The sequence below is a fragment of the Rissa tridactyla genome, chromosome 2 (assembly GCF_028500815.1).
Source record: "Rissa tridactyla isolate bRisTri1 chromosome 2, bRisTri1.patW.cur.20221130, whole genome shotgun sequence".
NCBI lineage: Eukaryota > Metazoa > Chordata > Aves > Charadriiformes > Laridae > Rissa > Rissa tridactyla.
Genome location: NC_071467.1, coordinates 97,291,219 through 97,305,929, shown reverse-complemented (window position 1 = coordinate 97,305,929; position 14,711 = coordinate 97,291,219). Strand labels below are relative to the sequence as shown.

The 14,711-nt window shown below is 39.8% G+C and overlaps 1 protein-coding gene across 3 annotated transcripts in view; it reads right to left on the bottom strand.

Moving 5' to 3' along the window:
• The window catches only part of DTNBP1 (dystrobrevin binding protein 1), a 71,404-nt gene extending 60,536 nt beyond the window's left edge, over positions 1–10,868 (bottom strand). The window contains exons 1-4 of one of the 3 annotated variants that reach the window (XM_054191123.1): positions 10,700–10,868; positions 7,158–7,208; positions 4,130–4,180; positions 3,231–3,291 (exon numbers count right to left, since the gene is read on the bottom strand). In XM_054191123.1, coding sequence (XP_054047098.1) covers positions 3,231–3,291; positions 4,130–4,180; positions 7,158–7,208; positions 10,700–10,755 — 219 coding nt within the window. In that variant the 5' untranslated portion in view covers positions 10,756–10,868. Of the gene's footprint in view, positions 1–3,230; positions 3,292–4,129; positions 4,181–7,157; positions 7,209–10,299; positions 10,509–10,699 lie in introns of those variants that run through there. The other 2 variants (XM_054191124.1, XM_054191126.1) reach the window with 2 other exon arrangements.
• Between the last annotated feature and the right edge of the window lie 3,843 nt (positions 10,869–14,711).

Genomic DNA, 14,711 nt, shown 5'->3' with positions numbered 1-14,711 from the left:
TGTTTGAGTCTTCCTAACTTTTATTATACAATAGTATAATGAGAAGAAGATACACTGCTTAAAAGTTTCATTTATATAGGTCAGATTCTATGAAAAACAAAGAGACCAAAAGATCTTAGGTAACAAATGTTTCCCTTATGTATGATACTTGAGATGATTTGATTAAAGTTGTATTGCTCTTAGTTCCATTACCCATTCTTCCTCTTGCACACAACTGCAGCCCGTGGCTGTATCTGCATTCTGAATTCCTCGGTTTTTGTAGAATTTAGTTGCAGAAATGGAAAAAGTCTGAGCAACTGGCAAAGGAAGTTCTCAAAGATTTACAATTCTACCCGCTTCAGACAGATTCTTTTAGAACGACAACTTCTCCCATTTCCAAATTCCTCCAGCTACCTACTTCTGTCAAAAAAACATCCTGTTTTACAGACAAGGTTTGAAAATTTATTTCAAAGCCCACTGAGCAATGAAACACTTCAAAAGACCAACATCCTTATTTAAATAAAGCCAAGTCTATTTTTGATAATGAGTTATGGGATTTATATCAGTTAAACAGTAAAGCACACACACACAAAAAAAAAATACCACGAGACGGGGGCAAACACCAGAAACACATTTCAGCCCAGAGATAACTCCATGCAGCTAAAATTACAATAATCTAAAAGAAGTATTTTTAGGACAATTTTGTAGATGGAACTGGTAGCTAGCATCTATATTTAACATGGTAAGACTGCAAAGCTTGAAATTTCCACTTTCTTTTCTCTATTCAATATTTAAAAATAAGACAGCACTAGTAGTTTATTTGCTACTGGCCAGTACCAGAAATAGGATACTGGACAAGTGGACCCTTAGGTCTGATATAGTACAGTCAGTGTTGTGTGCTTTCACAATTCTTATTTTATTGAACCTTGTATTTTCTACTTTTGTAAAAAAGAAACAAAAAACCACAAGCAATACATATTTTGGATTCTCCCAAAAGCAAACATCTGAATTTCATGGAAAATTTCCAAGTTTTTTCGGAAGATTTTTATTCTAATTTTCCCAAGCAGTCATACTATGTGAGATTAAGGTTACACTGGTTTTATATACATATGAAACCTCACATTGCTTTCAGAACCACAATTTTTAAAGCAAACTATTTCAAGTATTACAAAATTGTAAGCAAGTCATTTAAGAGATCTTCTAAAAAATCATCACGAGCGGTAGAACACACAAAGTTAGCAGAGAGAACTTCATCTCTAACAACTGAAGGTTTTCACTGGAACGCATGGAAAAGGTGGGCCGTACGCAAGAGAAAGAAGAACATAAAATTATATCCTTCTGACCCTAAATACACTTCTTCAAAATACATTAAGCAGTGAGTTTTTTATCCATTGGAGAAAGAGAAAGAGAAGACTCCTAAGGAAACCAGAAGAGTCAGGGAGGATGCAGCCAGCCAAAGTGAAGGTTTCATCCAGGACAGGGAACCCCACAGCTCAGTCCTACTCTGCATCATGGCCACCCAACTTACACTCTCTGCCCCATAAACAGGGCTCAAAATGGAAAGTCTGGTGCAGACCTCCAAAACAGCAGAGCAATGCATTGGTAGCGCTTACTGCAAGTTTTCTTTCACTTCATTCCAGAAATAAACTACACAACTTGTCACTTTACTTCCAGGATAGGAAAACTGAACAAAACTAGGAGAAAGCACAGACACTTCCTCAATCTTTTCAGCCAAACAAGCCAAACCTTGTCGTTTCCTGTCGGGCAACAGCCCTACCCTGATACTAACCCACCAACATGCCCCAACCCTAAATATATTCTATACTTTCTCAGCCCCCTCCAGTGCTTTTAAAGTAACATGCAACATCGTTTTGGCAATTGTTTACACTGAATCATATTATTTAATGTTTGCATTACATTATTGTTTACATTACATTGTTTACATTATTGTTTATTGTTTACATTGCTATTTTTTGGCAATGTTAAGATGTCTTAAGCAATCCCAACATAATAGTTCCAGCTAACTTAGAATCTTTCAAATAAGGGCAGAAGAGTGCAAAAACTGTCCACTGAACTGCTCTATGTGTCTTATTTTTACGATCACTTTCTTGTCACTGTCACAAAGTCATACTTCTCAATATCCTTCTATACCTAACACATCCCACAGAAAAACAGTAAGCCAATATAATCAATATTTTTTGCTTAAGTGCAAGTAGTGATCGCAACTACGTGAAAAAGGAGAGAAGACGAGAAATTCCAGGTGTCAATGTAGCAATTGAAATGTACTTTAAAAGCACTAGGAAATTCTCTCACACAATGTTTTTTATAGTAATTGAAGTATCAGACAGTAAACAGGAGAAAGAGCTTCAGATAATTCTTGTTAGATGATACCTTGATAGAAACATGATCACAGAATTTCTATTTTTACAATATCTATATTTAATACTTCAGGAATATTAACTGTAGGCTGAATGCCGTCAAATCTGGAAGAGATGTGAGAAACAAGAGGAACTGGACATTCTGATACATTCCACCAGCTGCCTGTCAAACACCATCTTTAAACCACAGTAAAATACAATGCAACTTGGCTTTTTTCCCCCCAAGTAGCTATAGGGAGCATTACTTTTTCATTATATTGGTTGTACCGGATCCAAGTGGGACGGAGTTAACTTTCCTCATAGCTGCCCATATGGTGCTGTGTCTTGGATTTCTGACCAAAAAAACGTTGATAACACACCAATGTTTTGGATATTGCTGAATAATGTATTTGTACAGTGTCAAGGCTTTCTCTCTTCCCCATTCATCCCCCCTTCTCCTGCAGCGAGTAGGCTAGGGGTGGGCAAAAAGTTGGGTGGGGACACAGACAGAACAGTTGACCATTGTCCAAACAGATATTTGACACCATATAACATCATGGTCAACAATAAAAAATAAGGGTTTGGTCTTCCAAGGTAACCATTGCTCTCAGACTGGCTGGGCATTGGTCTGCTTGTGGGAGGTTGCGAGTGACTGCTTTTGCACCACTTGTTTTTCCTCTGTCCTTCAACTGTTAAACTGTCTTTATCTTGAACCGTGAGTTTTCCCATTTTTGTTCTTCCTGTTCTCTCCTATGTCCCACTGGTGGGGGAGTGAACAAGGCCGTGTGGGTGCTTATCTAGTCACCACAGTCAACCCAGTACACTGGTACTAAAAATTTCAGTTTAAAATTATTCAGACATTTCAAAATATTTAAAGTGTTATTTTTTTCTTACCTCTCCAGCTTTTGCACAATCTTTGGCTCCTTTATGAAGTGCAGCCCAAGCATCTTCATATCTGAAGAGAAGAAAAATAAATTAATATTTTTAATGTGTTCCCCTTACAAAGGAAGAGGATTTCACGGATGCCACTCTGCCTATATTTACAGGGACTACCAGAAATAACAGTTTAAAAAGCTGTGTGGTTGTCTTGGTAGAACAGTAAATACCAGAAAGAAATACACATTAAGAAATAATTTCTGTTAAAGAAAGAGTGATTCATGTTTTTTAAACTGCTAGCTTCCATTAAGAGCTAAATGGACCCAGCAATATTTATAAGACTACACATAAAAGCCTCAAGCAGAAAATGAAAAAAAAATAACAAGATTGTAATCATAACTCCACTCCCCCCCAAAAAAAGAGAACAATTTTTTTTAAAAAGATAAAAATACAAAGGAAATTTATAATGCAAATAGCACCTGCTACTCAGAAAAAATGTGATTAAATACACATGGAATAAATACACTTTCATTTCATGGCAATGAAAGGCATACTGCCTCTATTATAACAGAATGAAACCGTATCAAATATGTAAGAGTTATAAAACATCAGATTAAAACCACACGCCAGGCCTCAGTACTGGTCTCCTTCATCCCTGTGCATTAGACCCTGAACTAAAGTCATCTTTCAAATGTTGCTTTTCCTCCATAACTTCTGTTTCATTAACATGACAGCACTTAGGGATTGGGCAAGCTTTTAACATATTTATAATTTGGTACCCCCCCTTACTCTACTCACTGTAGAACGTACAAAAGTCCTATTACTAACACCTTAATTTTCTTCTCATTTTTTTAATCTAATACATTTTTTCTGAAATTATAGGAAGCAGACACTAACAAAGAAACGGAAGGTCATACCTGCTCAGTAATTCCAGTCCAGCAGAAAACTCTGGCAAACACTGAACAGTTCTATAAAACAAATGGTAAATATAGAAGTGTTGTTAATGATTAGAAGGCTGTTATAAAATATGCATGCACACACATCTGCATTTGACAGATATGCTGAGCACAGAAATATTCCCTACTGTTCACTTTCACAAACATTTTGTCAATTCTGGTTCAAAAAGCATTACACAGTGTATCTTACAAGAATATTCCAAGCTAGGATTTTTTTTCCCTTATTTTATGGTAGCCCATTCTTACCTCTTTTTGACTATGTCCATTAAAAACAACTGCAACAAAAGATGAGCGTTCTTTTAACTTAAAACACTGGACAGAAACATTCTGAAAATAACATTACTACACAAGTTCTATATGTCTCTCAATAAAGATACAGCACTTAATGTATTCTACATTAAAAATAAATACTAAGCTAAAGAACCTTTGCAAGTTCAATGCTCTAATGATCTCCTATTAAATGCATACATTTTCATTAATAACTGCTTGAAATATAAAGGCAACTTATCATAAGTTAAAGAACATGAAGAATGCAGCACTTCTAAGGATGTATTATGTGAAGATCTTGACGTCATCCAAGATTCATCTCCTGGAAGATTACCAGAAAGACTGCTTTTCACCATCATCCAAACAATTTGAATGGAAAAACCCAACCAAATACCACAAATGAAAACTTTTTTTTTTACTTTCTTAAACCAAGGAAAAGTGATAGAATCAGTGAGGTGGGAAGGGACCTTAGGCTGTCTCTAGTGCAACCTCCTGTTCAAAGCAGGATCAGCTATGGGATCAGACTAGCATGCTCAGGGCTGTGTCCAATTGCAACTTGAAAACCTCAGAAAACAGAAACTTCACAGGCTCTGTGAGCAACCTGTTCCCCTGCTTGATTGTCCTCATGAGGAAAAAGCTTTTCCTTATAGCCTTTTCATGGCTGAACATCTCTTGTTTCAACTTACGCCTGTCACCTTTCGTGTTCCCACCATGTACCAGTGTCAAGAGTCTGGCTCCACTTCCTTGATAACTTCCTCATTAGTAATGATAGACTGCTGTTAGGTCCCCCCAAAGCCATCTATTCTCCAGGCTGAACAAGCTCCAGTCTCAGCCTTTCCTTGTATACAGAGTTCCTACCCCAACCAGCTTGGTGGCCCTCCACTAAACTTGCTCCAGGCTGTCAATGTCTTTCTTACATCAGAAAGACAAAACAGTAGCTAGACGTGGTCTAGGGAGTGCTGAGTGCAGGGGATAATCACCTCCCTCAATCCCCCTCCCTGGGGTCTTGTTCATACAGGAAAGCTGTTGGCTTTCATTGCTGCCAGGTATGTTGCTGTCTCCCAAAATCCCCAGGATCTTTTCAGCAAAGTTGCTTCCTGGATAGTCAATCAGCCCCAGTCTGTATTGTTGCAGGGGATACTTTCTTCCCAGGGAAAGACTTTGGATACGTACCTCTTGAATTTCATGAGCTACCTCTTGGCCCATATGATCCTACAGGCTTTTATGGGTTGAGTTCTCCAAATTGATCTTCATCCACTAGTGATCAGTCTCTTCCTTTCACTAAGCACAAAGGACTACGAGACCTTATTTGTGAGGACTGAAGCAACAAAGGCATTGAGTACCTCAACAACATCTACATTTGCTCTCACTCAGTCATCCATCCCATTTATCAGTAATGCCACATTATTTTTGTTCAGCCTTCTACCAGTGCAGGGCTAGAAGGTCATCTTCTTGTAAGCGTCAATTCTAGGTGAGATCTGGCTTTCCTAAGGCTATTCCTGGACTGCATCCTGCTGTGCTGTCCTTTCAGCAGATGTCAAGGAAGTCAAAGGCCCCCACATTGAATGGAGTTTTAACAATACAGAGAATTCCTCAAGTTGTTTAGAGGAGACATCATTCACTCTCTGATCAGATGGTCAGTAACAAGCTCTCATCCCAACATCACCCTTACTGGCCTCTCCTCTGATCCTGACCCACAAGCTCTCAGACATCCTTACAATCAAGCTAAGCTGTATTTGTCCCAGAACTTTATCAGCAAAGCAAAAGTCACCCTGGCATTCCCCTGTTTGTGGTGGATCCAATTGGTTTGCCCAGTGCTTTTCTGAAAAATCGATGGATGTTTACAATACATCAGATGAACCAAAATACTATGGACCAGAAACATACAAAGGAGGCAGCTGCCTAAAATGGTTTTATTCAAAGCTTCACCCATTCTTAGTCCAGTTTCTGTGGCTCATCAATACAACCAGTTTTCTGTTAAAAAACCTTTACATCCAAAGCATTAAGCTTCAGAACTTAATACAGTTTATTTCAGATGCCTTACTTTTTGTTCAGGGCTTGTTTTAAAACTAATTTCTGTCTACACACTGTGTTTTAGTAAGCACATGCTTTACACTAACGCACATCTGAGCTTATTTGAAGAAGTAACATTCACAGACATCATCTACAGACGTTAAGTAGTCTTTCCCTATAGTTTACACAGGTTGAAAGAATAAACAATATACTAGAATGCAGAGGATAAAGAACCACCACAACTCTTAAATCTTCTTGCAACGGAGATGAAAACAGATAATTGAAGTACTCCATTATACATATATTTTCCACAATATAAAGGCTCATATTTCTGTTCTTGCACTGAAAAAACTGAATTACAATTTTAGTACATAAGATTCACAGAGATTGTAAATAATTACACTTTAGTGTACTGCACCCTGAATCTTTTATAAAATACTACAATAACATTGAATATTCACATAATTTAAATAGTCATTTATAAACTGATTGACAGTCATCAGAAGTTACTTAGGCCTATCAATCAAGGTTCTATTAAGCACAGTATTTCCTCAGTATTAGGGTTAAGCTCTTCTGTTATCTAAAGAATATTCTGTAAAGTTATATGCAAGTGTTTTTGTAACAGACTCTTATATATAAGCCACTTTTAGACTGTTCTTGTTAAAGAAAAATTTACATCAATGCTATACATTAAGATCTTCCAAAGTACCTCTGCCTGCTTTTTTTTGCTTCTCTTGATTTGTCTCCCAAAGTCTTCAACCTATAAATCAAAACAAAAAAAATCAGACATTTGCAACACCAAAAACAGAGAACAGCTTGAACAGACGTGTTAATTCCAGTCTATTATAGTTAATTTTGTTTCAGCTTATTTCAAAAATAAATCAAATTTCACTTAGTTTTGTGGAGACTGTCATGGAATTATTTCCACCTACATTGCTTCTAAATTATGAGAATTTTTTCTACAAGCGCATCAAGCAATTGGGTATGAAAAGTTTAATGGAAGCTATATATCCAAGTCTTCTAGCTCTTGATACTGTTTCCTCAGCAGACAGGTATTAAAGACCTGCCTAGAAATAATCAATCCAATCCTGAAGAACACCCTCTAGAAAAAGGCATGCGTGCCAAGGAAAAGCATAACACACACGCTTGTCACTTGCCATAAGTCTGCCAAGACAAAACTAGGACAAGGACAACTTTTCTTCCGCCAACTATCAGAATCTCCAGCAGCATCACCACAGTGTGCTGCTCCTGAGCATATCTGAGGCTTGTTTCACCTATGTCCAAATTCAAACTGACTGGTATCTTCCTCCTAAAAAACAAGAAAAAACCAAACACACACAAAACCCCAGCCATCAGTAAACAAAACACACACCCCAACTCTTTTCCACTCCTTACTCTTTTTCAGTCAACCCATATATGCTAGTCGGGTTGTCATGGTAGAGTTAGTACCAAAACCTCCTGCTGTTCTCTGACTACCAAGATGATGGACGTCCTCAGCCTCCGCGCCCTTCGGAGTCTTGGCTCTCCAGGACAGCAAGGGTTAGGAAGAAATAAAGGACACAGACACAAGCAAGATGGAAACAAGCTATGAGATATCCTCCAGACGTGATAGAGAGATATATAATCCTGATTGACCCCATGACTGGGAAACAACCTAATACATAGATATTCAAGCTACTTTTAGGGTGAGACCAGTCTTCGCCACCAATTTCCAGGAACTCAAAGACGACACCTCAAAGCTCTACAGCAAAACAGGTGGCTAGCAATTTGAGAAAAGACATGCTAAGGCAGGTCCCACTCCCTGTTAGAGAGCTGTTCTTAACAGACAAGCCAAGCAGCAACAACCACAGCACCCTGACGAAGAGCACCACTGTTGCAGAAAGCAACACATTCCCCAGCATGCACCCCAGCCTGCAACAGCAGTATTGCTCTCCACACAAGGATAGAAGGAAACCTTGTGTCACAACTACCAGTTCTCTTACTAGAATATCTGCCAGGCAATCAGAATTAAAGGTTAAAGAATTTATCACTAGACTACACAACACTGTCTCCCTTTCAGTAGTGTTCTCGGTAACAAGTAGCGGTACTGTGAGCCACACCACTCAAGCTGGTAGAAACACACAAATTACTGTCGTCACAGACCGACACAGCTCATTGTTCTTTTGGGATTTTTTCCTCATCCTGCAAAAGATTGCTTGCAGGTAGAGGGGTCAAATCTAGATACCTCACTCACAGGATACGCAGAAGTAGACAGGAAACAGCTGAGCAGGGGAAACAGGAGCTCATTTCTTTGTACACAAAAACAGCTAATAACCCTAAACTGCTCTTTCTGTAGATCACACAATGCCAGATTTAATCTTTTTCAGCCGCACATAAGCATTCCCTAATTCCTATGGAAGGGATATTCTTTCATTAGAAGCCCTGGAAAAGCTTCTCCCTCTCAATGTTTCAAGAAATTCAACTGTTCCACTTTGCAAGCATTCATGTGTAGTTAACAAGTTGGCCACAACTGGCCCAGCATTCTTCACACAAGAAATACTTTCTCTAGGTTTTGACCATTTTAAGCTAAAGTCCTAACAGTATAAAATTACTTCTATTACCACTGCGGTGGGGTACGGAACAGGGTAATCCAAAACACTATGGCATTGCAGTTGCATTGTCTGGGAAAGGAAAAAGGGCAAAACAGGGCAAGTCATATTCTGGCCTGAATCCATGGAGACACTACAGGAAAAAAGCTGATGTTCTCCACGGCCTCTGCTACCACGGCTCCAAGACAGGGGTTCCCAATGGCAACAAAGAATACATCCCAGATTAAAAAAAAAAAAAATTAAAGAAAAAAAATTAAAGAAGGGACACTCCAAGAAGGGCACATTAATGGAGCTGCTAAAACACAAAGATGGAAATGATGAAATCAGAGACTGTTCCCAAAACAGAACAAAACATTGCAATACAAAGAAGGCGGAAAATTAGAGACTACGTTGACTCCACTGTAGCAATACATGCAGATCCAAAATTAAATGACCATCAGATCCAGCATGTTATGACCTTTCTGTTGTCCTCTTTCATCATGTGAAAAACGTTTTTTTCAGAAGAACTTTACACTGTACTGAGGCATCAAACTGCGAGAAGTTCTAAAAATAACAGCAAAACAGAAAGACACACAGCAATAAAGCAATGCCTCAGTCTGTATTCTTAAGACATTTTAATATTCAATTATTGATGCTGAGACAGATAACCTATAAGCAATTTATCTGGTTCACTGATAGCTTATTCTATCAATTTCTACGGACCTTCATACGCTGGTGCAAATGAGCCATTATAAAGTATTTCAGTTTCTGGAGTACATACACACCCATCGCTATATATAAATATTAACCATAGAGGTATTATAAGGCAGCCTCAACACTGCCAAAGACCACACAGTTTTTAATAGTAATTGATTACAACACGATATTCTCCTGTGGCTCATTATGAGCCAACAGTTTTGCAGCTGAGAGGTGACCTTGTTCTCTGGCCATCCACTGACTTTTCCAGCAACACTCATTTAGGCCACCTGCTTGTACTAAGAACAGCATTGATACAGGGCCTATCAAAAAAGCCTTGTGAGGCAACGTAAGAAGAATATCTTTCTACTTTTTAATGTAAGCAAGGGGATGCTCCTTTCAATTCTCCCACGCTTCTTTTTCCCAAATGACAGTAACTCATACTCCAAGTAAAGAAAAGCTTTTCATACATCGAACAGACTACAACGATGCTCTTTACGCAAGTCCATTAATCTATAAAACCTCGAAGGTCGTTTATGTCATAAAAAATTCAAGAGCGTTAATTGACCCCATTCACATCTCCCTCACTCTCTCACAACAGCAGTCTCTCTTTCTCTCCCCTGACCGCAGCTGCTTCCCGAACACCACGGCACCTCCTCCCCTCGGCTCCCGACGGCAGCTGCCGGGGCTCGCTAGCCGCCCGCCATCAGCCGCCCGCCATCAGCCGCCCAAGCCAGGCGGGAAGCGCTGGGCTCAGGGGGGTGGATTAAACCCAGGGGCCGCGTTCCCAGCACGTCCCCGCACACAGCGGGACACTGGGAGAGGGAAGGGCCCCGGCAGGGGGGTGCCGCCTCCACAGTCCCCTCCTCTTCCTCCCCCCGGCCCCCAGTCACCTGCTTTCCCCTCCCCGCCCGGCCATGGGACGCGGGTTCCCCTCCCGTTCCCTCCGCCCCCTCCAGCCCCGCCGGGCCGGGGAGGTGCTACCCACCCGGCGGTGAGGTCCTGCTGGACGCTCAACAACCGCTCCCGCAGCGTCTCCAACATCGTCCCGGCCTTCTGAGCTGCGGAGGCCAGCGCCGGGCCGGAGGGGCGGGACGTGAGGCCGGGCCTCGGCTGCCACCTCCCTCCTCAGCCCGCGGGCGGTACCAGGCGACGGTTAATCACCGCCCTCGCGCCCAGCGGAAGGCCCGCCTTCTCTTTTCCGTTGAGGGCCTCGCGCGTGTAACGGTTCGAGCACCCTCACAGAGTTAGGGGGCGGTGCTGAGGAGAGCCGGGTTCGTTGCCTTGCCTTCCCCGGCGTGCGAGTAACGCCGGGTAGAGCCGCGTTTGAAGCCCGGGCCGCTTCAAGGATAGATTCTTGAGGCGCGTTTGGATGCCTGAAGTTGCAGCAAGAGGCTTTTTAAGAACCACAGTGAGCTCCTTGGCAGGTTGGGCCCCTTGCCTTCATGGTTTTGACATCAGCAGCGGTAGCGTAGGAGGGAACTTGGGGAATGGGGCCTCGCAGCAAAATCTTAAAAGCATGGAAAGCAAAAGCACTGGGTCTCCCTGGGATCACTGGGTTCTTTGAGTAAGGGGTACATGATAGTGTTTCAATGTCCTTGCAGAGCAGGTAGTCCAACTGCTAAGTTTGTCTATGCGGCCCACCACTGTTTTCTTTAGAGACTACCAAGCTTGTATAGATATTAAAAAGAATGACAGAAGGGTTGCTAGTTATTAATAAATAATAATTAATTAATAAATAAAAGATAATAAATAATGCAGTGAAAAGTTTTAATTAAGCTTCTCAGTACTATCTGTTCAAATAATAACTGTTATGAGACATTGAACTAATCTTGACACATTTTAAGTGGAATCAGACCTTTTCGGAAAAAGTGGCCAGTCTTTCTGGAGGACTATATTTACAGTAACAGGAAGACAGTCTCATTTTCTGTGTGTTTTCAGTTAATATTTGGGGAACATGGAATCAGGATTTGGATGAATCTGGGAAATCTTAAATTTCCATTTAGTTGAGGCTTCAATTTTTAAATAAAACAGCTGAGATTTCACAGTTAAAACATTTTATTTGTTAATGTAATAAATAGAACCAATTCAATTTTGGTTAAAGGTTAAAAAAAAATAAGTGGAAAGCAGTGAAATAACTTTTTAGAAGGACAGTGTGTGCAGAGGGGGACTGTTAGGTGTGTCATTCAATACTCCAGAAGTATACTTGAGTAGTTCAAGGTACATTCAGTCAACTGGAAAATTGACAACATAGTCCCATTCATTCTCTACTTGTATGCTTTTAGAAGATTGTGGGACCTGTAGATTGTTTCTGATGTGGCTTATTGAAAACCGGGATTGGTTAATACGTGTTAAGAGCCTGCTAAAAGAAAAATGATTGGCTTGATCATTCCAAGCATCGAAATCATGTAGCTTACCTTGTCTTGAGGTCAGAAGGACTGTTTTCATGGCAGACTGCATATGAAGTTCTGTAAAAGAGCATATGACATTTAGACAGTATTTTTGTCTTGCTTGGCCTAACAACAATACCTGAAAGTAGAGACTTTCCTGGATAGTTAGCTCTCCAGGCTAAGAGGGGAAGGACTTGAATCAACAAGTTTTTTCTGATGTATTCACAGACATGCATTACAAATGCTGACAAAAGCTGTGCAATCTGGCCTTAGGTAATACATATGTTATGTGAATCAAAGTTTTCAGAAAATAAGGCAGGGATTTTAACCTTTAATTTTCACCTTTCCTTTGACAAGGCATATGAATTTCTTCTGTGTTACATATTTGCAATTTTCTTGTGAATGTTTTTGTCAGCAGTGGCTCTAATAATTCACAGTGAGTAAACACTTTTAGATTCCATTGCTTCTTTTGCACTTAAAAAGAAACTATTCAAATACTTCTGTCTTGTACAATTTCATTGCCATCTCTGTAGAATTTGGGAGAAGAAATGTTTTGAGGTTGTTAACAGCAACAGTAATCCTAGGGAGCGGAAGAGACTTCTAAAAGCACATGCTATGCTCAAGGGCTGTGGTGAATTATAAATACTCTATGTTAAGTTTTGTTTAACTGGTTCTTAGCAACTTCAAAGGAAGGAGATTCTGCAAGCTTAAGTTATCAGCTCACATGTTTAGCGTGATCTTTTTTGTTTCTACAGTGAGTAAGCCTGGTTCTTTTTTTTTTAACTTCTAGTCACTTTCCAAAATTCTTATTCTTTTTGGTCTGATGTAGACATTCCACAGTTTGTCCAGAAAGTGCAGAGCTATAGCATTTCCATCACCGAAGCTGAATTACATGGCTACATTCTGAGTCCTACACAAGTTACATATTTATTCTAATTAGTTAATATTCATGTACAATAGCAATTAATTTAACAAACAGTGTTTATGTGCCATGACAACTGTTCATCTGCTTGAGCCAACAGCAATTGTTACTTTTTCGGACAGCAAGGCAAGCTTCTGAGACAGGAACAGATCCTTCACTTTTTAATTCAACACAGTACCACCTAAAATTCTGTCAGGGGCTTTGGAGCAAATTTTCTAGAGATAAAATTAATGCCAAATAACTGTTTAATATTAATGACCTGTTATGCTCATTTAGTAATTAAGTAGTTCATAGCTGGTTATCTGATATTAATTATGACCTGAATTTGAGCCAGGTGTTCCTGGTTTATCCTTCTGCTTCTCTGATACTAGCACAGGTAAAATCTTGTGCAAGTGTTCTGTAAGTGGCTATACTGGTCTCTACAAGAAAAGTATAAGCTTTCTGTGCTTCGCACATCTGTAAAGAACAGTGATATAACTTGGTAGCAATATATATTTAAAGGAAAAAGCACAGAAATGTATTTGACTGGATAACCCAAGTGGCAAATGAAGATTTTACTTTTCTAGATCAGCAGCCCTTGGAGGCGTACATTAGGCTACGTTTCTGTAACAGCTTAAGCAGACCAAAGTCATACCTAGTACTGCCTTTGCACGATTCCACCTTCTCCTGGGCTTTAGTGACCCTGATTTAGATTGACTTTAGATTGACTCTAAGGGAGTGATATTGCAAAGAGACTAGAGTCGGCCCCATTAAGCTCTGCAGTGAAAAATGAGTTTAAATACTTCCCCATTCTGCTCATCTGATGCGAAATTTAGTTTGTTTAGATGTCTGTCTCGTCTGTGTTTTGATCTCTGCTGTTGAGTGCAGTTAGCTTGATAGCCTCCAATGTGACATTTCCAAACTGGCTAGAAATAGTGAACAAAACTCAGAGCCCTTCAAAATTTCTCAGGTTTGTGGAAGTAATTTTGTCCTCTTCTCCTCAGAGTCTTGCTGGTACAAACTGTTTTGGCCTTCAATATAATTTTTGAATGCTTGAAGTGTAAGTGCTATATCCGCCCCCCTTCAACCCTTAGAAGGTATACCAAAGTCCAGCGGAACTGAATTCTGCTCTCATTAAACGTTTTTATTCTCATTCTTGGTCCAGTTTTCAGTTTCTTTCAAAATAATGCAAGTGTTGCAAAATAACACACAACATAGATTCAGTTAAAGCAGGGAACAAAGCTCAAGCAGAGACTGAAGGCCTGGGTCTAAGCTTAGGAGGGGTTCCTGGGCCCATAGTTAGACCATATTATGGAAGCCATAGATGAGGTTAGTTAGGGCCATTAAATGCCCTCAAGGCTCTGACAAAAGGTGAGGGAAGTTTACTGAAGTGTTGATCAGAAACAACTAGTGTCAAATGATATGGTATTTGCTTTAATCTTCTCATGTCATTATCATACATGCAGTGGGATAGGTGAGGAGAATTAAAAATATGGGAGGGATGGCTTATGGTTAAACCATAAGCGTGGTTTAACGATCTCTGTTTTTAGGGTTTGGGTGCAAATTCTTTTATTTTTAAAGGTCTGTAGAATTTGATTAAAAGTCAACTCGTAGACATTATAGCTCTTGGATTCTATACTTAGTTTATTTTTCTAGCTAGTCTGTACTAATATAAAGCTTAAATGTTGTTGGAAATACCTGAGATAAGC